General features: G+C 38.1%; 1 protein-coding gene across 1 annotated transcript; it reads left to right on the top strand.

Moving 5' to 3' along the window:
- The first annotated feature begins 1,836 nt into the window (after positions 1-1,836).
- FHL5 (four and a half LIM domains 5) lies at positions 1,837-23,324 on the top strand. Its single transcript, XM_087943160.1, has 6 exons — positions 1,837-2,052; positions 12,004-12,182; positions 16,679-16,853; positions 19,375-19,544; positions 21,642-21,828; positions 22,843-23,324. Exons 2-6 carry the CDS (start codon positions 12,024-12,026, stop codon positions 22,992-22,994), a joined length of 843 nt encoding a protein of 280 aa, XP_087799286.1. The 5' UTR covers positions 1,837-2,052; positions 12,004-12,023; the 3' UTR covers positions 22,995-23,324.
- The last annotated feature ends 728 nt before the right edge of the window (positions 23,325-24,052 follow it).

The raw sequence follows: 24,052 nt of genomic DNA, 5'->3' as shown, positions 1-24,052 counted from the left end.
AGTGAGTTGAAAAAGGACATCAATATAATAAATTGGAAAAGCAGTTGGGGTGAAACTCAACTTTTTGCATTGGGAACTCTGGAAGTTTACTGTTTGTTTTAGAAGAGTAGAAGAAGCCTAGAAGAAAGCTCCAATTTTATACAATAATTTCTACCCATGTATACAAGTAATTTATTCTACAGATTGCAGAGGACAGCAATTTGCAACTAAAATGGAACTAACACTGGTCGTTGTGCTTTGAAAGCTGAAAGTTTGTTCAATTCCAGTTAAGGAATACTATTTAAGCATTCCCATTATACCCATAAACTGAAGACAAACCTGGATGAGCTTGAAGCACACACAGTATTCAAACAAGTCCAAAAGAAGTCTCTCCAAATGAAATGGAATGTGTGGATGACATGACTTCAAACAGGATAGAGCTAGAGTCCAACTCCCTGCACAAGCAGGAGACCCTAGTGACTGTCCAGTCTCTTCTTAAAAACCTCCCACAGCTTCTGACTGCAAGCTGTTCCACTGGTTAATTGTTCTCACTGTTAGGAAGTTTCTCCTTAATTCCAGGTTCCTTCCCTCCTTGATTAATGTCCTTCCGCTGTTTCTTGTCCTGCCCTCTGGTGCTTTGGAAAATAAGTTGACCCCCATCCTCTCTGTGGCAGCCTTTCAAATACTGGAATACTGCTATGATGTCCCTTTAGAGTAGCCAAACCCAAATCTGCAACCTTGGAGACAAGAGAAAAAGATGCCTGAGACGAGAGCGGGGAGCCTACAATTGTTTTAACAGGGAACGAAACTTGGGAAAGACCTGCCCAACTGTCAAATGGTTAAAAGTGGCAGCGGGAAATTTGTACCTTCAGACTTGCTCTGTTAATGTAGCCTTACAATTAGGTAGATTTCACAGAATCATGGAATAACAGAGTTGCAAGGGACCTTGGAAGTCTTCTATTCCAACCCTCTGCTCGAGCACGAGAGTCCATATACCATTTCATGATTTATCTCATTTAGTCGCGTTTCCTGTCTGGATTACCCAGGAGGACTGATACCAAATCATGAAAGCAGCTGAACCTTTTCCCCTGGGAAAAGTCTCACAGCTGCCTCTAGAAACTTCCAAATGTTGTGCTGGTGAGTGCATGCGTAGCTACTTCAAAATATGAAGGCAGCCAGGACATGTATGTATGGGATGGGCAACCCAAGGAAAGCAAAACTTTGTGCGCGATGATGTTATCACCAAAAGTGCTGTGACGTATTTGCATTAGACTTCCTGAAGCAATTATGTAATTAATTGCAGCATTTGTGTGAAGAGGGCAACCCTGTGATATCACTATGGTTTGCAGTGGAGGCTGCTGGTAGTCTCACAATCTTTTTAAAAGACAAAAAGAAATGGGTTTGTGCTCCCAATACATTTCAAACACCTTGCTTGAAATGCGGACCTGTAACTTGAGCTGCTGGATCCAACTCAGACAGAGATGGCACTTAGTGACCTTGATCAAAATGCTTCCAAAGGAGCATGGTATTCTAAGAAGTCAATGGCCACCCAGTTTCTATTAGAACTGCTGGAATTTATGGGAAGATGGCCCATAGAATGTGGCACCTTATAAGTCAGGGACTGACTTCATAACATTTTACTAAGCCACCATGCAGTTGGTTTGGTTTTTCCTTAATTCAGTACCATATGTGAACCAGCCAACTGTGACTTAGTAAACAACTGTTCCACATGATCCGTTCTTTTCCATGGGAAATACGGGACAACTTATTTTTTGACAGTTGTGGTTTCTCAAAAGCCCAGATCTTTGAAATGTCTCCTCCCTGCTTCTGAAGCCTGTTTAAGACCCTCCTACATGCATTTGCACTCCAATTTGCAAGCTGTGTGTAATGACAAATAGGAAGGGAGTCAGCTGTTTGAGATCTAAAGGAAACAGTGACTTTCTTGGCTGCTTTTTCCAAAACCAAAAGAATCTTGAAGAAGAAAAACAGGGCTGGCAGTTGGGGCTTGTTTCTTCAAGATTTCTTTTTGTTCTCAGGTCCAAAGATGACAAGAAGCAACTGTTAAAAAAAAAGGTGAGTATTGTGACAAGTTTTTTTTTCCTTTTCTAATCTATTTTTGCCTGTCATGATTTCAAAATATTAATCAAATCTATACTAAGCATCTCCTCCCATAGCTGTCATTATGAAATACAATGTATAACTTTAATTCATTTTATTCCTGTAATCCTATTGACAAAATGTGTCAATTAATATTCATTATGTGGATAGTGGAAAAATATATCAAAAAAGTATACTTTTAAAGCAGTATGCGTATTATGCACTGGAAGGACTAATTAATGTTAGTTGCTTCAAAAGTTTTATTTGTTCTGAGAAAAACTATGGAAGGAGACCATATCTGAAAATTGAATAAGGAATAATGCAGCAAATTATATGTTGATGGTGTGTTAAATCTTGTGTTAATCAGCAGTTAGAAGGCATATTCTGTTATGTATGTGCTTATTTAGGGATAAATATCTTTATGATGGTCTTTGACCAACTGTTACAATAAAAACAATATTCTGTGCAGTTATAAATACATTTTAACAAGTGTGTAAGTCCCTTGATACATTAAATAAATAAATAAATCCTTAACAAATAATTTACTGCTACCAAAAGGAATCTACCATCCTCGTGTGACACATTGCTAAATAAGATAATTCTTACAGTATGATGGAGTAAACGGCATATATGCAAAGATAAAGTAAAATAAGGGCTATAAAAGGGTGAGCAATGCTCAGGCAGGTATAGGAGAGAGATATTATTTATTTATGAGGAAAAAAGAATAAGCAGATTAGTATATTTTACAAAGCACCTTGTTCTCACAGTAAGAAATATATGGGTATCTTAGAAGAGCTGATCATTACTACGTTCCTCTAAAAGTTTCTGATTAAGCAAATAAATACTACTTTAATGAAGTGTCTTCAAAGATGAACTCTTAAATTGGACCATAGGTATCTTCTGTGCCTGGGAATTTCACAAGTTCCAAGGAGCCACAGAACAGGTCCACCACTCCCTGAAATCCAGTCAGAGTGGCATCTATGTAGTAGGCGGGTCTATAAATTTACCAAATAAACAAATCCATCAATCTAACCACTTCCTGATGGACTGTAATCGCACCACAAGAAGTTCTCATGGTTTGCTCTTCAGTATGTTGTTTAGGGAGGAACAAAGATACCAACTTGCATTTCTCACATCTGATTCCAACTGTTAACAATTAACCACGTCCATTCCCAATACAGGAATCTGCTTCTGCATCATGCAGCAAACGGAAGCAGAAATAGGGATCTATTTCAAATTAGTCAAACAAAATATTTTTTCCCATGTTGTTGCAAGCTCCTCTTCTTGACATAGTAACATCTATGCATCTACTGCCTAAGCTTGAAATAGTATGTAGAATTTCACAGCATGCAAACCTCCTTAGCTTCCGAAAGATAATTATTTTCATTGGCCTTTGGATCAGATTACTTAAATCATTTTTACAAATTATGTTATGGTCAATAATTATGTCAGTCGTATGTAATAGTTTCAAACTTTTTCAAAAATAAAAAGAATCCATGTTTCAACCTTCAGAAACTGCATACATTAGAGACAGGTTAATATTTAAAATTTAAAAATGACTCGAAAAGAACCAGCTAGGACAAAAAATAATTACCTGGACATCAGCAGATGCCTTCTGTTTTCTATTCTGTAATTATACTGGTTGCATCCATACCGTACATTTGTGGCACTGCATTGTTGTGCTAAAACTACCACCTTCATTTTTTCTAATTAGAATCACAACAGGGCTCTTTTTTGAGTTCAAATAAGCACTGAAGTTCAAGTAAGCACTGGAGTTTGGAAATGTAAGTGGCTACTTCATTACAAATGGTAGAATCAGCAGTACAAGTAGTCTTTGACTTACAACAATTCATCTAGTGACCGTTTGAAGTCACAATGGCACTGAAAAAGCCACTTAGGTGTCAACTAAAAAGATATTCCTTTGGTCTTTTTAACTGCCAGAAAAAGGGAGTGGGGGGAAACAAGGCATTCTTGAAATGCCTAGATAATCACCTTGGCAGCCCAAAGTTGTCGGAGCATAAGAAGGTTATTGGAGAGCATGATGGATGACTCTTGGAGATGGAAGTGTCCCATTGGAGAAGTCACATCCAGGGGGTGGGGGAAAGACTAGGGTAAAGGGGGAAATGTATGGTGTGATTTAGTATTGGCTGCACCCAGCCACACACCAACATGGCAAATTCTAATAAACCAATTTACTTTTCCCTGAGATGCAGCTAGAGACTTTTGTTTTGAATGAGGGTGGATTTGTTAGAGCCCTGACATTAGGACTGTTTTTTACACTTATGGCTATTGGCATCCCCAAGGTCACGCGATCAAAATTCAGGCTCTTGACAATTGACTGATATTTATGACGGTTGCAGTGTGTCAGGGTTACGTGGTCCCCATTTTGCGAACTGTGACAAGTAATATCAATAGGGAACCTAGGTTCATTGTGTGTCTAACTTAACAACTGCAGTGATTTCACCATTGTGACAAGAAAGGTTGTAAAATGGGGAAAACTCACTTAACAAATGTCTCACTTAGCAACAGAAATTTGGGGATCAATTGTGGTTGTACGTTGAGGACTACCTGTATTTCCTGCTCCTAATCCCTCCTTGATATTCAACTTCTGCACAGAAGGACCATTTTGTAGAAGGGATTCCCAAGAAGTAGTTCAATCATGAGTAGCATACTTAGTCAGAGGTGGGATTTGGCAGGTTCTGACCAGTTCTGGAGAACCGGTAGCGGAAATTTTGAGTAGTTTGGACAACTGGCAAATACTGGAGATTTTACGGTATCCTTCCCCTGCCACCCCCACCAAGCCACGCCCACAGAAACGGTAGTAAAAAAAATTGAATCCCACCACTGTACTTAGTGCTCCTGAAATTCTTTGGGGAAAAAGAAAGGAAGTAACTTTATAAGTCCTTCCCCCATATTCCCATCATTTTGAAAAAACTTTTTAAATTTATTTTTTACTTCTGTCAAACTTGAAAGTCCTCCAGAGAGCTATCAGGATGTGCCTTTTAGGATGTAATCCCTCTGCTTCAAATTCAGGACTTTTCAGTCTACTGCATATTCCCATCACTCCTTATAGTTTTTTTTTTCTTATGTAAAAAGAAAAATGAAAATAAATAGGATAGCCAAAGGCAGTAACTTGTGATCAGTAAAACTAGAAATCAAATATTTACAATAAAAATAAAATACAAAAATTGGAAGAACCTAAGTCTTCCATTTTAGGTATGGATCATGTTATATTTGCTTGATTTGGTCTTGTGGAACAAATCTGGTGTTCTAATGAAGCACATTTTTGCATACAAATGTAAAACCAAGCTTATATCCAGGATTCTGTCATGTTAGCTGAAACAGATTAATGTGGTACTATTTTAAAATAAATTCCTGGGTAATCTGACATCACTTAAAGAATTTTAAAAGGATTCAAGATCAAACAAAGGTTACCATAAATATTTTAAAAGTATTGAATCAACAAACTTCGTGCCTAAATGGAATTTTCTCAGAACTAAGAGTCAGGTGGATTGGTGTTTTTACCCGTCTACCCTCCGCAAAAAAGAAGGGATAAAATTAGGAAACCTAAACCTAGATGTTAATATATTACTATGAGGAAAAAAATTCTGACATGTCACTTGTTCTCATGTGATGTTTGTTCTAATTTTTTTTTATTGATATTACAAACCCTTGACATTTAAAATATTTTTCTCAATATGGATAGAAATAATTTGTCTCAAAGTCTGTTGTCGTTGTGGTGTGTGAAAGCTGAAAAAATATCTGCAAAGGCAGATAACATCGTTTTCTTAGTTATGAATGGATTTTTCTCTTTAAAATCATATTTCTGTGCTAGCAATAGAAAACACAACAAGCTAAAAACCAAGGATGATTTAAAAAGTACTCTTTAATATTGTAGTTTAATTTCATAAGATACTGGAGAAGGGAGCAGAAGCTAGAATCTATGTAAAAATGCCAGGCACAGGGTAATACAATGGTGTCAAAATTGCGGTGTCACGTCATCACCTGACATATCATGATTTTTTTCCTCCTTCACTAAAACAAGTGGGCATAGCCAGTGCATGACTCATCTGGCCTGCGAGCTGTGAGTTTGACACCCCTGGGGTAGTATGTAAATCATTTTAAAGCAATATTAAAGGAATGTAGAGTGGAGTGAAAGCAAGAATGCAGCACTAGCTTCAAAGTCTGAATTTGGTTGATAATTTCTCTGTTGACATAAAGTTAGGAGTTTTTCTTGCCCTATATGAATGTAATCGATTATTCATAAGAGATAACTTTTTTTCTCCTTTATAATCTTTATAATCTTCTCCTTACTCTGGGCTCATTCTGGTCTGAGTGGCTAGGAGCACAGAGATCCAGTTTTGTTGTTAAAATATCATAAAAAACTGTTTTTGAGATCTCAATTATTGTGGTTTATAGTTCTGTATCAGGCATTGGGGGTTTTTCCCCATCACATCATATTGTCTGTTATTTCATTTCATTCTATTTCCATGCAAGTCACTTTATGATGGTCTAATCCAGGGGTCTGCAATCTTAAACATCCATTTTCCACAGAAAAGAAAACACCGGAAGCCAATAATTTAACAACCGGTGTGACTGGGTGGGCGTGGCCAACACAACATCACTCACTCCCACCCAGTCACCTCCTGCTCTGGAATATGGAGCGAGTCCCCATCTCCCGTCATCACCCTTACCTTCTCAGGCCAGACAAGGAGGGGCGGGGAGGGGCCAGCCATTGGTGGGATCAGCCAACAGGGAGCCGCAGCAAGGGGCCGAAAGAGCCACATGTGGCTCCAGAGCCACATGTTGCAGACTCCTGGTCTAATCTATAGAAGCAAAAGAAATTATTGGCAGCATAACAGTGTGACTGAAAAGGGTTTTGATCAGTATTGATATAGATGTTTCTCAAAGTTTTTCTGTGACGGGAAAAAACATCACTTAATTACATATTTTAAATGTACCTTCATTGATCAGAATACAAACTTCTTTCTGGCTCTATGGGATGCTGTTCCTGCCACCTTTCTGTCTGTCTGAGAAATGGGCGTATTCTACATGAGGTCATCAGCCATTTATATAGTCCAAGTAATTCTGTGTGGAGGCCAGAATGGTTTGAGTAAAATTGATCTTTGATTCTATATTTTGTATCTGTCCTTTAATTTAATTTCAAATCAGTTGTGGCAGGAAGTATGGCAGGCATCAAGATGATATCTGTGGGCACATTTATATTTTATACTATTTCATAGTAAACATAATGTTAAAATGTAACTTTTTACAGCAGAAACAAAAAAGTGTGAAAAGTAGCCCTCAACTTACAACCACAGTTGAGACAAGAATTTGTATTGCTAAGCAAAGCAATTATTAAGTGAGTCGTGTCCAACTTTACAACCTTTTTTCACAGTTGTTAAGTGAATCATGAAGCCATTAAGCAAATCCAGATTTTCCCATTGACTTTGCTTGGGAAGGTTGCAACCATTGTAACTACATGCTGGTTGCCAAGCGCCAAAATTTTTATCACATGATTGTGGGGGCGCTGTAACAGTCGCAAATACAAGAACCAATCATAAGTCACTTTTTTTCCACTTACCATTGTAACTTTGGTCACTAAATGAATGGTTGTAAGTCAAGGATAAACTGTACTCTGATGTAGGTTTAATATGTGAACACTGGTTCTACATGAATGCAGTCACCCAGTTAATAAATCTGCACACTGAAGACCCAAAGAAAATAGGGCTTAATCTTTTAGTCCAGCAATGTCGGCAGCAGCAGTTCTCTGTCTTTTTATCTGATGTATTCGAACACAAAATTTAACTTCTAGTAAAATTAAAGTCAGCATGTTCTTCTAAAAGTTAGAATCAATGCAGCAGAAAAAATTTCTCTTCAACAAAGTAGTGCATTCTCATATTTATCTTCAGACGACAGAAGAAACAGGAGTTAAATCACTCAGATGGGTTGTTTTGCACCCATGAACAAACCTGGATTAAGTCACCCACCTCTTCATTTTTTTGTCATTTCTGCCTTGTTTTACCTGGCATTTGCTGCTTTTAATACAGAGTCTAGATCAAAACATTTCAAAGAGGCCTCTTTTCAATGGATGCCGATATCTTTATATACATTAAAGAACTGTTGGCACCCCAATGCCAACTTGCCTTTTCCAATTTCAGGAAGGAGATTGACAAAATTTTAGGACTGGGAAAATGATATAATAAAGTTCAAACGAGGAATATATTCATATCCATGTCTGAAAAAAACCCAGTGTATGTTTAAGGGATTATGTTAGTTATAACAAAGCTAACCAAACAGAATATGCACATCTAACAGATAGTAGTTGTCATTCAGCTCATGATCCCTAGTGGATAAAGGTAAAGACAAAGGTTTCCCCTGTCCAGTCATTAGAGAGCGGTGTTCATTTCCATTTCTTAGCAGAAGGAGCCAGCTTTGTCCAAGACATTTCCTTAGTCATGTAGCCAGCATGACTATATGCCAAGGTGCAAGGAATGCTGCTGCCTTCCCACCAAAGTGGTACCTATTTATCTACTTGCATTTGCATGCTTTCGAACTTCTAGGTGGGCAGGAGCTGGGGCAACAATAGGAGCACATCCCATCATGTGGTAGTCAGGTCTCAAACCCAACCTGTCAGCTTTCCAACTGACAAACTCAATGTCTTTAACCACTGAGCCATCACTCCTATTAACCGTGGATCTGATAAAGATGCAACAAAAAGAAAGGTTATTTTCTGCAAAACCAATATTACATTTGGAAAAAGAACTCTGATTTAGTCACCTTCAATGGAACACCTGGCACTATCAATTAATATAAAATAGAAAATGCTTCATAGTTAGCATCTGTATAGCTTTTAAGTGTTCAAACTACATCACATGGTTATCTAACTGTAATCCTTATCAGTTATGATGAATCAATGCTTCTAAGTCTCATACAGCAGATGGAAGGATGGAACTTTTGGCTCACAGGTTGAGTACGAACTATGATCCTCCTTTGTCTAGCTAGGATCCCTAATTTTTTTAGGTCTATATTGTTAATATAGTTCCATGTTCACTAGGACCTCATTTGTTGGGTTCATACATTATGCTCAGGCATAAATCATGACTTACCAACTACAGGGGCAGTGGTGGTTTTCTACCGGTTCAGCCCAGTTTGGCCAAACCAGTAGCTCCAAAGATCATCTATGAGCGAACCTGTTCGCTCCAATGATCAGCTGCTGGGCCCACCCACCTGCCCCGGCTCTATTCTTACCTATATTTCCTGGTTTTCAAGCTCAGCTGTTTCACGCAGCACAGCGGATTGCTCCTCATCTGCTGTTTTATACACAGAGTTTGCAGCAGAAGGTGAGTTACAAATGCTGTGCATGTGCAAAGCACACGCTCACACCAAACCAGTGGGAATTTTTTTTGAAACCCACCACTGCACAGGGGGTGGCTTCACCTAATATTCTAAGCCAAAACCAATACATTAAGAGTGATATGTGAACCCTGCTCATTGAATCTGGGTATTTCTGCGTGGTTTATTATCCTGTCATTCTCTCTGCATGCTTTAAATGTGTAGAGGATAAAGTTGATACTGTTTAAATGATTAACTGGCAAGAAATCTGTGCTAAATGATTCGAGCTATGCACTCTTAATTCATAACCAGAGTGATGTGTTGGAGCAAACTTTTTTTTTCATTTAGAATATTTTAACAGTTCTGATAGCCAGTAGATGAATTAAAAAATAGATGGTAAATGATCCATTTTCTACCCAATGTTCTCTTTTAAATATTTATAAAACAAGCCACTGTAATCTATGCATACAGTACATTTCTGGAAATAAAGCTGTTGAAATCAGTACTCTTTAAATAACTCTCTCTCTGTAGGCTATACTACTTCTTTGCAAAGCATAATGTAGGTAGCAATGCCTATTTATGTTTGTTCATTATAAACAAATTTCACATAGGAGTTCAATATTCCTGCTTTAATTGTTCCACCAGAGTTGCTGATCACCCCCACAAATTGGATTTCAGTGTTGGAAAGGTTTCTACTGCAACAGTTATCTTTGTTCTTGGGATTTGTGGTGCTCTTCTCACTTATTTGATCTCAAACAAGCAGACAATATTTGTGAAAGTATGAGGCTTTCACAAATGTTTACTCTGTGGCTTGTTTTAATGGATTGTGTTCTCTGTCATTTTGAAGAGTGGAGAGTTGTGACACAATTGGAGATGCAGCAAAGCACTTAAATGCAATGATTTTGAATGCACTGGGTAAGAAATTTTCCACTGCTTATGCCAAATAAAGCTATTGCTATTTTGGGCCCGAGATAGCATTCCATCCTTGTCATACTCTTCTACTCCCCCACGCTGTCATACCACAAATCCTCCAGGAATAGAATTAAAAACTCAGCTCTCCATCACCAGTTCATTTTTACCAGAGAAATCTGCATTAGTAATAACTCTCATGGATGTACTTATATATTTAGACAATAATATCTGTTGTTTGAATCCTGTTCCCAGTCTAGTTCAGCACAGAACTTCAGGCAGGGAGAATCAAATTTAAAGCAGATTTTTTTCTCTCTCAAGCAGATGGTAAACATCATGCCAGATGTACCCCCATCCCAAAAAGTATCAGTTAGAACAATTGACCAGTGGAATGGCTTGCTTGCAGAAGTGGTGGGTGCTCCAAAACTGGAGGTTTTTAAGATGAGATTGGACAGCACATGCACAGGGGGGCATGGGGGGCATGCACATTGCCTTCTGGGTGCTGGCAAGCGAGCACAATTTTCGGCACGGGAGCCCAAAAAGGTTAGCCACCACGGCAATAGGCCATTGCAAAAGAAGTGGAAGCCCACAAAATGAGAAGAGTTATATACTGTCACAGTTTTATTGCTCAGTAAAATTATTAAAACTGAAATAAAGTAGCACTTCAAAAAAAGTGAGTTCAGACAATATCTAACCAGCACTAGAATGTGACCCATGATTTAATGCATGGAGAAAAATATAGAAATAAAGAAGTATCAGTAGAAGACTACAAAGAAGGAACAAAGGTTTTCATTTGGTTTTCTTCGAAGACCTATTCCAGAGCACATCCCTTTGAATCAGTTTACATACCTATGCTAAAGATATGAAAGGAGTTTCTTGTTTTGTTTTCTAGTTAGTTCTTCTTCAAGCCTATAATAGACCCTATGCTATGGGTGGGAATTGCACAGTGATATTACAATAGAGAGAATTCAATGAATCCAGCAGATGTGCTTGTGATCAGCTTCACTGGGAATTCTTTTGGATCCTGTTTACTTCTTCATTCTCAAGAACCGTGCCCTAATTTTAGCAAAGTTCTTTTGGTCCAATGGGCAAATAATGAGGCTAAAATAGCTTGCCTGCAAACCTCTGAAGATTCTGTTGTGTCATAAAGTTTGAATGTTTATCTAAAATTTGTTTTTCTCAATTTGAACAGGCCAAAAATATGTACGTGTGGGAGTGTTGGGTTAAGGAAGATTTGCAGTGGACTGATAATGTATCTTTCTAGAAACGCATTTCTGAAAAATATCAAAAAAGCGGGGGGCGGCTGATGCCTCATGCTACTTCTCCGAATACCAATCTGCCAATCAGTTTTCTATTGATCTTGGTTGGTCCTATTGAAGATCATTTAGCACCCATAAAGAATCCTCTGCTTAATGTTAAAAAACTGACAAGTTGTTTAATTTTTATATTTTAAAGGATAGCGGGGGGGAGGGGGGATTGAAAAAGACAGACTAAATCTGTCAAAATCATCAATGAGAATAATGAAGATTTAAAATTGTTCCCTTCCTCTGTATTAGAACTTGGGGTTTGTTTGTTTGTTTGTTGTTTTGAATCATTGTGACTGGGCAGAACTTCCAAAATTGGGAATCTTGATCTTGCAGCCATATTATTTCATCAACATGTGCCTTGTCTTTCCATCTGCAGCAGCCTCAAAAGGCTTTAAAATGGCCACTGGTCAGTCAAACTGCTTTCACTGCAAGGATTCACTTTGTGGCAAACGATACATCATGAAAGAAGAAAATGTTTTCTGTGTGAAATGCTATGACAGCCTTTTTGCTAACTTTTGTGAAAAATGTCATAAAGCCATTGAATGTGACTCCAAGGTAAGCACTAGTTGGTTTCATGACCATCTATACTCCAACAGGAAAATGGGGAAAAAAATTACCCAGAGGCTCAGCTATGTAATTATTATTTGTGATGTGAATCTTTTCTTCTATAATAATTAGGATATTCTTCCTAATGCTACTCTTATGTTAATGCAGCTATAGAAACTGATCTGGCTGAGATTTCCTCAGTGGAATCTTCCAGCTTCATGGGTTTGTTTTCAGCATGTTTTAAGTCAGTAGGAAGCAAAAGGGTGTTATCACTTATTTAAAACTTTAGAAATATTTGATTTAATTTGGATAGTGAATATTTAGCATTGTAGCATGCAATCATTTTTTCTGTACTATCCAGACGTGGTATTCAGCAGGTTCTGACCAGTTCTGGAGAACCAGTAGTGGAAATTTTGAGTAGTTCGGAGAGCCAGCAAATACCACTTCTGACTGGCCCCACCCCCATCTATAGTCTGCCTCCCGAGTCCCAGCTGATTGGCTGGGTCTTCTTTTGCTGCCCTGCACAGGAGAAAGGATCTGGAAAGCAGATTAGTAGGGTGGGGAGGGAATGGGGATTTTACAGTATCCTTCCCCTGCCACACCCACCAAGCCACGCCCACAGAACCAGTAGTAAGAAAATTGAATCCCACCACTGGTACTCTCTGATGTGGATGTACTAAATGAAATTACCTACAAGTTGACAATCTGCTATTAGTGTGACCTTGGATATCTACCTTAGCACTTGGTAAATTTACCATCCACTTTTGTTTTGTTAGCAAAAATTCCTAGCAACCTGGTAATTATTAGGGAGTCATGCTTCTAATATCGGCTTTACTTCCAAATGTATCTCTGGACCACAGAATAACACGTAGATGTTAATACAACTAAACAATAAATATGGATGGGATGTTTTCTTTGGGAGCATTCAATCTGTCAACAAAGCAACAGAAAGCTAAGCAGAAGTGATAGGGACAATCCTGGAAGGGGACAGGAGCCTGCAGATAACAATTTCACCAGTTATCTCTGGGGGAATGTGTCTTCTGATTGGCTACATCACAAAAAACACTACATTTTGAATAGACAGGATCTTTATGGCAGAGTACAGAATATCAGCACTTTCTTGATATTCATAAAATGTTCCCTGACTGCACAAGTCTGCTTACTCAAAATGAAGTTGAATTTGGATAGCTGCAAATTTCACCTTTTTATTCCCTAGGTATTGTACCACTTGTCTGGTATGATTGAACTCTTGTGAACTCTTCTTGTGAACCCCAACCAGTGGGGCCCATAGTGAGAATAATGAAAAATGGAGTCCATACCCCTGTCCGGAAGACCATCTGCTGCTGATAGTCTAGCAGTGTCCATTATAAAAATTTAAAATAAAGATTTATATCTAATATTGCTGGCACAGAGATAGGGCCTCATTGTGACCTGATAAAGATGTTTTTATATTCAGTATATATAATCCATTGACACAATACTATACAATTCAATTAAAAGAAAAGCAAAGATTACTTCCACTGTATACACAAACATAGATTAAGATCTATAGATTTCATAAAGACTCAAAGGCAAGTATGTGATTAAGCTTCTAGAGAGATACTGAGAATTTTAATGGTTTGTAGATTCCCTATAGATCAGATAGGATTGGTTTCATCCATCATCTAACTGCAGAAGCTTTAGAAAGATATTAAATAGTTGTATTAACTTCAGTGCAACATTTTAGCTCCCTTAGTATCCCTTTAAAAAAAAAAAAAGTATTTGTTTTATTCTCACAATTTATTCCATAGTGATAATGACATTGATTTTCTTTTCTATGCGTGGTTTCATTCAATTGATAAGATCAACCAAACCTTTAAAATAAATTCCATTGACAAATAGCTAGTGAAAAATGACTTCTTTTCCTCTGTATTGCCAATGGTTTCCATTTAACTGCAGAGATTTAAAGGGAGTTTCACTAGAAAATAAAATGACATTCATCATTTTTATGTTTATAACATCATCAGCGTGAGCATGATATCTAAGCAAGAGAAAGCAAGAGAAAGGGAGAAAGATTAATGTCTTTGGTAAAAAAAAAAAACCATATTTGCTAAATGATAATTTAATTTTTGGATATATCTCTTATACTTTGCAGTTCCAGGAATAGGGCAAGCCTAAATACACTAATCATATATTTGAAGGGTTTTTTTAATTTCATCTCAAAGTATTCTTCAACAATTCATTCCTTCCTTTCTTCCTCCCTCTCTCCCTCCCTCCCTTCTTTCCTTCTTTGTGCTTCCTATAGTTAATTATTAGCAATCACCAAGGAAGGGAGGCATCTTCAATAACTTCACTGAGTCTCTCCAAACATAAATGCACATGTGTACACACATACACATACATTTACCTTTTGTCTCCCCTATGCACATAGGTGACAGCCACTAGCCATGAACAGCTGCCTTGATAGCCCTCTAAGTAAAAAGGTGGTATCTAAATTGAATAAATCATAATGAATCACAATTGCAAAACCATCGAGTGAAATCAGACAGCGAGGAAGAGAGATCTAGGTGATATTTTGCAGGACAGACATTCAACCCCTAGAATTTCCAGAACGTTTTGGAGAAGAAACCTTTCAAACTCCATGCCCATTAGGAGCAAAGTAGCTGAAACACAAATTATATTCTATTTTGATCCAGTTTCTAAAAGCAATTGCTTAATTTACTGTGAATCCTTAGTGGCCAAATTGGATCAGAACTACCCTGGATAACTACCCTGATCTTCTCTATTTCTTTTTTTAAAAAAATAATGTTCCTCATACAAATTTTGTCAGATGATCTCAAAAGTGCTTTTTCAAGGGGCAAGTGGACTTTCTGGTTTTTCTTTGAAGACATTTCGATTTTCAAAGAACGTCTTCAAAGAAAAACCAGAAAGTCCAGTTGCTTCTTCAAAAAGCACTTTTGGGACAACGATTAGATGACTTGTGAGTCTCCATAAACATTTGTCAAATGATGTTGAAGATGATAATATCTATTATTTTGCAGATTCCACTGGAATCTATAGGGTAGAACTGTGTGTGTTTTCCAGATTAGCACTCCCTCAAAAAACAAATGAACTTGGTCACTTTACTTTCTGAAGCAAGGACAACCGTCTTATCACGCTCCTGCATTAAAATTGACCAGACCAGCTCTATTCCAGCAGTGTAACAACAAAAGAATCAGAATGAGGGCAGAAGGTTAGATTAAATGGTTGCATCATGGCTGTTCTCCCATTTCCTTCCTCTCTTAGCCACCAACCATCTTCTGCTCAAGACAGAAGCCTCACTCTGCCTAACAGCTGACTGTACATATTTTAGTTCTGCTCTAGCTGTGCTGCAGAGGCATATGTTCTTCATGACTCCTTTGCAGGGAAAGTACCAGAGGTGGTATTCAGCAGGTTCTGACCAGTTCTGGAGAATCAATAGCAGAAATTTTGAGTAGTTTGGAGAACCAACAAATACCACCTCTGACTGGAGATTTTACAGTATCCTTCCCCTGCCACGCCCACAGCACCGGTAGTAAAAAAAAAAAAATTGAATCTCACCACTGAGTTCAGAGAACCGGCAAATACCACCTCTAACTGGCCCCACCCCCCATCTATTATTCTCTGCCTCTTGAGTCCCAGCTGATAGGCTGGGTCTTCTTTTGTTGCCCTGCACAGGAGAATGGAGCTGGAAAGCAGATTAGTGGGGTGGGGAGGGAATGGGATTTTGTAGTAACCTTCCCCCAGGAGTGGGGAGGGAATGGGGATTTTACAGTATACTTCCCCTGCCATGCCCATCAAGTCATGCCCGCCAAGCCATGCCCACAGAACTGGTAGTAAAAAAAAAATTGAATCCCACCACTGGAAAGTACTAATTTAAAACATAAAATCATAACAAACCTCAAGATATACAGGTCATCCTCAACTTACAACAGTTCACCATTCAAAGTTACAACAGCAATGAAAAAAAAATGACTTATGACCATTTTTCACAGTTACGATCTTTGCAGCATCCCCATGACTATGTGGTCAAAATTCAGAGGCTTGGCAACCGCTTCATATTTATGACCATTGCTGTGTCCCAAGATCATGTGATCCCCTTTTGTGACCTTCTGACAAGCAAAGTCAATAGGGAAGCCAGATCCACTTAACAACCGGGTTGCTGACTTATCAATTGCAGTGATTCACTTAACACCTGTGGCAAGGAAGGAAAATGGGGCAAAGCTCACTTAACAAATGAAACTTTGGGCTCCGTTGTGGTTGTAAGTCAAGGACTACCTGTACAGTAAACTGCTGATTCCTTTCCAGACCGTGGTAAAAGTGTAATCTTCTTGAGAATATCACAAGGAGGAGGAAAAAGGGAAGAGGACTGAAGGGCAAGGAATTTATCTTCTTTCAGGTCCTTGTTGAACAATTGGTGTGAAGTCCAATAGGTCATAGTTTCAGTTGGGAACTGGGTAGCCAATGCTTTTTTCTTTTTTTGCTAACATGAATTCACTCTCTCCAAGGATCTTGCTTATAAAGGCTGCCACTGGCATGAAACGTGCTTCAAGTGTGCCCAATGTCATCACTCCCTGGTTGAGAAGCCCTTTGCAGCTAAAGATGAGCGCCTGCTGTGTACAACTTGTTATTCTAATGAATATTCATCTAAGTGCTTTCACTGCAAGAGGACTATTATGCCTGGTAAGATAACAGGAAGCTGGAGATGGGCATTCCTTAATGGGGATAAATAAATGAAAAGGGTGGGGATGACCTGGAGGCATTGATTCATGGAAATTGGTAAGGGGGAAAAAATCTGATGGGGGAAGGTTTCTTCCAAGGACCTTTTCAGGCGAATGCTTCATTGTACGTGCCCTGCACAGACCATATGCTGCTCTAAAAATCAGCTATTTCTTTTCCATCCCATGACCTATTAATAATTCTTCATCTTTCAAGCATTTGGGACTGGTAACTATAATGGGAAATGACTGCTGGTGCCTCTGTAAAATGTGACACTGTTGATACAGTCTCCACTACATCAGAACCATCAAATTTTGTAGTACCTTTTCTTCCTATAGAACTGTAATTAAAATTATTCTTCATGCACGTAAATACTCCCCAGTCTTCTTTTCCACTGGTATCACTGTTTCTTTCTTGCAATGCCCTCTCACATTCTTAAGCCTGTATGTATATATGTATGTATATACACATGTACTGTGCATATATACTGTACATACATTCACACACTAACCACATTTGAGAGTTGAGTTGTCCCATTGATGTCAATGGGATGTCCTTTCCTTATAAAAAGAACTCTGGAAGACTAAACGCTACTTGCTGAAATGTGTGTGTGTGTGTGTGTGTGTGTGTGTTTAATCCAAATGGTTACAATCAGGGGTGGGATTCTACCAGTTCGCACCTATTCGCTAGAACCGGCTGTTAACATTCTAAGCAGTTCGGAGAACCGGTTGTTAGAAGAAATTACTGGCCTAATCCTGTAAGGAAGGCAGGAAGGAAACATTCTGCTGTTGCTTACAGAAACTGACTCTCCGTTAACCCTTATTAAATTCTTGGCAGGACTAGACTTCCTGTCTCAGGAACTTCTCCAGAGTTTTTTCCCCCTCCTTTGCTGGTACTTTGCTTGTGTGGAGTGACCATTTAAAGTTACAATGGCACTGGAAAAAGTGACTTATGACCATTTTTCACACTTATGACTGTTGCAGCATCCCCACAGTCATGAGAGGCCAGGCGAGGAGATGGGTGCCTCGATGTGAGTGATATTGAGTTGACTACACCAGCCAATAACATGACCACCAAGCCACGCCCACCACTTAAGCCATGCCCACAGAACCAGTTGTTAAAAAATTTGAATCCCACCCCTGGTTACAATCCATTCTTTCTGTCCATAAAGAAAAGGCAATTTTGCTCACTTTGACTCTATTTTTAGCAATAGATTCCCAAAGAATCAGAGATAAGAACCCAGTAATTGTAAAAAAAAAAAAAAAAACAACCCTCTTATAACAACCCTTATCAAAAACTTGCTGGTCAAGAATAGTTTTGAGTGGAAACTTCTGATTACTAAGAGAGGAGAGGCAAATGGACCTTCAGCTTGATGAAATCCTGCTTTTTGATATTTATAATTGTATTTCGTAGTTGCACTTTTCTCATTGAGATGCTTGCGTAGGCTCACAATTCCATCTAGCACATCTGCAAATTCATCTTCTGTAGCAACACTCTAAATCTATTCTAGCCAAATTCTTTGGCTGAATTTGATTATTTTGCTTTATCTCCTTCATGCTTCAATTAACTAGTTCCAGCCATCCGTCAGGTCAGTGATAAGCACATTATTAACTTTTCTTATGTTGATTTAGATTAGGAATACTGATATATAAAACATAGAGGCTGTTCTCAGTTCCTAGCATATCTGCAACAGTTCTTCCTCTCATTAAATAATTAAAATGAAGAAGAACTCATGGAAATGTGTATTGCCACAGGTAATAGTAAACAGGTAATACAGTACTGAAGTTAAAATGAAGTCAATCTGTACTGACTCAATTTGCAATGCTAAAAAGGTACTTAATTCATTCACTGGTTAGGAACACATTGATTTCACTATGCTTATATTCAAATTATTCCATGTATAAGAAAACTATTCTAATTATCTTTCTCTAATTGTCTTCCTCTGCTTTCCTCACATAGCAATTTCAAACAATGAGTTTTCAATTCCTTGAGGCAATGATACTGCAAAAAAAAGTTCCAATTATCTGATGATAAAATATATATTTAAAATACTATCTATTCTGTTATTATGACATTATTCACTGGTGCATGGCCCTAGCACACAGTGTTAATAGGGCTAATCATATGGACTTTTCAAATTATCATTAATTTGGAAGTTTTAATTGCTACCAGGGACATTTCAATTGTCATTACTGTATTTTTGTTTTACTATGGATGTGTTGTTAGCTGCCATGATTCTATCTAAATTGGCAGCATATAAATCTCAGCATTAATTAGACCACGTGTCCACACAATTATAATTGAAAAAAAGTACCACCATAGTGGTGCTTTGGAAACTCGAGTGGTGTAGTTAAAATACCAGGCTGGGAACTATTGTGGTCATAAGTTGAGGACTACCTGTACTGTATCTTTGTTTCAGTGCATTTTGAAAAAAAGTAAGAGCTGTTTGCCAGGAAAGTAACTGGGATTACAATTTAATTTGCAGGTTCTCGTAAAATGGAATTTAAAGGCAATTGTTGGCACGAAGCTTGCTTTGTTTGCCGGTACTGCCAGCAACCACTAGGAATGAAACCTTTGATTACCAAGGATGATGACAATTACTGTGTACCCTGTTATGAGAAGCAATTTGCAGAGTATTGCTACTCCTGCAAAAAGGTAGTGTGGGAAATGAAAATAAGAACACACACACACACACACACACACACACACATATATATGTATATTTTCTTAAGTTTTCGCAGGTACTTACATGTATGGTATTCAGCTTTGTTCGGGTATTTTCCCACGTCATTGTAGTTGTATGTATGTATGTATGTATGTGTGTATATATATATATATATATATATATATATATATATATATATATATATATATATATATATATATATACACACACACACACACTACACTTAAGTTTTCGCGGATACTTACATGAATGGCTTCAGCTTTGTTCAGGTATTTTCCCGTCATTATAGTTGTGCTTTTAAAGTTGTCGCATAGCGTTTGGCAGAATCTCATCTGCCATCATCAGGCTTCTGTATTCCCAATACAGAAGCCTGATGATGGCAGATGAGATTCTGCCGAAACGCTTGCACAACTTTAAAAGCACAACTGCAATGACGTGGGAAAATACCTGAACAAAGCTGAATACCATATACATATACATACATACATACATACATACATATATATATATATATATATATACATATACATATATATATATATATATATATATATATATATATATATATATATATATATATATATATATATATACACACACACACACACACACACACACACACACATTTTTAAAATATATTTATGTTTGTTTAACAAATGTTCTTCCATAAGTGATTTACAATGAAAGAAACCCAAAGAGATAATCTGAATACAACCTCACACAATAAAATCAAATAAAATGAATGAAAACCACCATTTGAACTTGACAAATAATGCAATCATTCCAAGTCTTGACATGATATGAACTGAAATGCCTGGGAATATAGAAAGCCCTCCTGCCCCCAAGTTGTCCTGCAGCCAGTTGGCCATGGCAAGTTGTTCTGCAGCAGATTGGCTGTAGCAAGTTGTCCCACAACGAGTTGGCCCATTCTTGTAAAAAATAGCCATAGCTAATGAGCTGATCCTCCCATCATTGCTTTGTCTATCAAGACTTCCTCCTAAGTCCTTTTAATAAGAAAACACAGGTGTGGGTTACATTATCAGCAACTACGTAACTAAAAGAGATTGTTGCTTTATGCAGAAGTTCCAAATTCTTACTATTATTTTGATTTGTATGTTGGGTTCTCATGCCTCTTGAGATGTGTTCCAAATGTTTTCAAATAATTAGATATGAGCTAAAATAGCAGGGGCTTCAGCATCCAAATCTACTAACAGCACTATAAAAGTCATAGGATATTCCTCATGATAAAGTATCCATCTCACTAAAGCAGTAAAGGGGAACCTGAGACTCCCATGATCTTGTTGAACTGCTGCTACCCATGGGCTGTCAGACTTCTGAACAGAAAATAACTTCATGTCAACATAGTATGATAGACTTGTGGGGCCGGCACATTGTGCAACAAGGTCACATAGTGTAATAAGATTGGGACTCTGTCCTCACTGTGAGTTGTCTTGGGGGGTGAATGAAGGGAGGCTCAGGCAATCTCATTGTACACATGTTGTACTCTGACAATAAAAGTAATAATAAAGTGATAATAGTGCTAGCATCTCTCACAATGGCCTATTACTGGTTGAAGCTGCTACAGTATAATTTATCAACACCTGGGGAGCATCGTTGCTTCCTCAGCACTGCCCTAAAGAGAAGGAAAAGGAAGATATTAATTTTAAAAATGCTTAGTTCTTCAGACACTGTGATACAGATAGTCCTTATTTAGCAACCCCAATTAGCAGTTGTGAACAACTGGCAACTTAGTTATTAAGCAGAGCAGTTGCTAAGTGAAACCACAATTGTCCTTATGAGCTTACTTCAGCTTTTCTTTGCTTTACAAACCTGCGAAATCATACATGCAAGAAATGTTGCAAGGTTACATTTTCATTCTGTTTGTAACTACAAATGGATTCCAAACAAGGCGGTCATTGTACAAGGACTGCCTGTAGTGCTTTCCTCAATACTCTCATTACCTCTTTTTGAAAAACTTTAATTAAGGGGCAGTAATTATTTTTTAATATGGTACAGCCATATGTCAATCCATCATTTTACACGAATGATATTTTCTCTTGTACTAGGTGGTCACCAATGGTGGGGTGACTTACCATGACCAGCCATGGCATAAGGAATGTTTTCTATGTACTGGATGTAAGAAGCAACTTGCAGAACACCGATTCATGTCCAAAGATGAACATCCTTTCTGCCTGGAGTGCTTCAGTGGACATTTTGCAAAGAAGTGTGTGGCCTGCACCGAACCCATTACTGGTGACTGTTCACAATCTTCTTACTTACATAAGCAACTTCAATTTTGACAGTCCTGGGACAAATACATTTGTTCTAGGCATAGCTGGCATTTGCATTCCTTACATCATGAAAGCATATACGATCAAATAGCAGTGTCACAAGTTTCCATCGTGGACAATTTCCCACCATTACGATATTGGATAGAAAGTGATCTGAAACATGTGGTGGCACTAGAAAACAGAATTTTAATCTTTTCATTGTATCTGACACCACAACTTTGTAGGTTTAATTGGCGAAAGGCTGGAATTTGGAGTGGAAAGGGATGAGCACATTTGACTGAATTACTCACTGAAGGAAGAGCAGAAAAGAAAGAAAGGGGAAAGAAGAAAAATGTCGCTGTTTTTAATTGGAGGAGGGAGGGAGTGGCTGTGGTTAGCTGTGCTTCATTTAACCAGTTTCAGCCATTTATCATGTCAGTACATGGGAGGCATTGCTGAGATAGCAAGTGAGCTTTTGCCTGTGAATGTGGGGCGTTTGTGGCAAAATGCCTAAAAATCATTCCTTTTTTCAGAATCTGTGCCCCTCAAGAGAAAAAAAAATGAAATAACCAGGTGCTTGAGAACATAGTAATTCAGGGTTAGATCATATGTTTGCAAGCCAGAAGACCAAAACAGCAAAACAAAAACAAATAAAACCCTAGACTATTTGTCTTAGCTATAAATTGCTCCTCTTACATTTTAAACTCAGATTTTTCAGAAGAAAGAACTCTGCTTATCAGAGTGTAAGCAAAATCTGCCGAAAGCCGCATGCAATCCAGTGATGGGACTCAAATTTTTTTACTACCAGTTCTATGGGTGTGGCTTGGTGGGCGTGGCAGGGGAAGGATACTGTAATATCTCCAGTCAGAGGTCGTTTTTGCCATTTTTCTGAACTGCTCAAAATTTCTGCTACCGGTTCTCCAGAACTGGTCAGAACCTGCTGAATACCACCTCTGATGCAATCCCAACATCTCATCTTGTTGCTTTCTCCTTTTAGCTCTTGGAGGAGGCAAGTTCATCTCGTTTGAAGAGCACCAATGGCACAGCGACTGCTTCAAGTGCAGCCGATGTGCCTGCTCCCTGGTGGGAAAGAACTTCCTCACCCAGCAAGATCAAGTCCTCTGCTGCAATTGTGGGTCTTCTATATGACTCAAGGATGCTTGTCCCTTCCCCTGCATTATTTTAGCCATGCACATATTTGCTCACTAGTCAGAAAGCAATCTAACAAGAATCATAATTTACGACTCTCTGCATCCAATATAGCTACTTTCCATAACAGGACTCTTGTTTGAAAGAAATTATTCTGAACATAACAAGAGCCAGAAAAATGTTTGTCGTCACTGTGTTTTCTTGTAGTAGAGTGCACTCTGCTGTTAGGAATCTGCGTCTGTACACGATCTTGTTAAAATTCTCAGTGAAATAAGTTTATGCAAGAGCTGTGTTGCAGGAAAAAAAACAAACTTAAAACTCTCCAACAGTACAATGTTTTTTTGTTGTGTAACACATACCTATAAAAGAATATCCTGGCAGGCAGGTAAGATTCAATGGTTTATGTTGGTCAGCTTGCTTAATTTAGAAAAACTGAAAAGAGAGGATCAATTATATTCTGCTGCCACCAAAGGTATCATTCTAAGATTACATCCCATAACTAACCATAAAAATATTAGAAATTCAGCCTGTCATGTAGTCATTCAAATCTTTATTCCTCCGCCCAACACACTTCGATCCCCAATATATGCACAGAACTAAAACTGCTATTACCCTGAGGAACAAAATCAGAGGTTTTTAGACTATATGTTGTTCCTCAAAGGTGACCTCCCCAACTCTCTTCTCTTCCAAAGTTGTCACCAAACAGCAATTTTTAGGGGATCTGAAAGAGAAAATTAGGAAATGTATGACTGAAGAGCAATCACCTTAAGTCAATTAATTTGGTTGGATACGCAGCTGTATCATCTCATTTAACAGCCAACGAGGCCATTTGTCCTGGAAAAAAATGTGCAGTGCAGAAGTAGCCTATATGGAAGCATATACATAACATGGTTCGATTGGCTTTAGCTTAGATGGCTATGGAAAGGCAATTGCATTTAGCAGACATCAATTAGCTTGATAAAAGAGGGAGAAAAAACACTTACATGAAGAAAAGCAATGAATATCATCCCTGAATGTGTAAATTCTGCTGTGATAGTTTGCCTGCTGTATGTGCATGT

This window comes from Notechis scutatus, chromosome 1 (assembly GCF_049901735.1).
Source record: "Notechis scutatus isolate UNSWTSFEM ecotype Mainland chromosome 1, rNotScu1.2, whole genome shotgun sequence".
Lineage (NCBI taxonomy): Eukaryota > Metazoa > Chordata > Lepidosauria > Squamata > Elapidae > Notechis > Notechis scutatus.
This window is presented reverse-complemented; position numbering and strand designations above follow the sequence as displayed.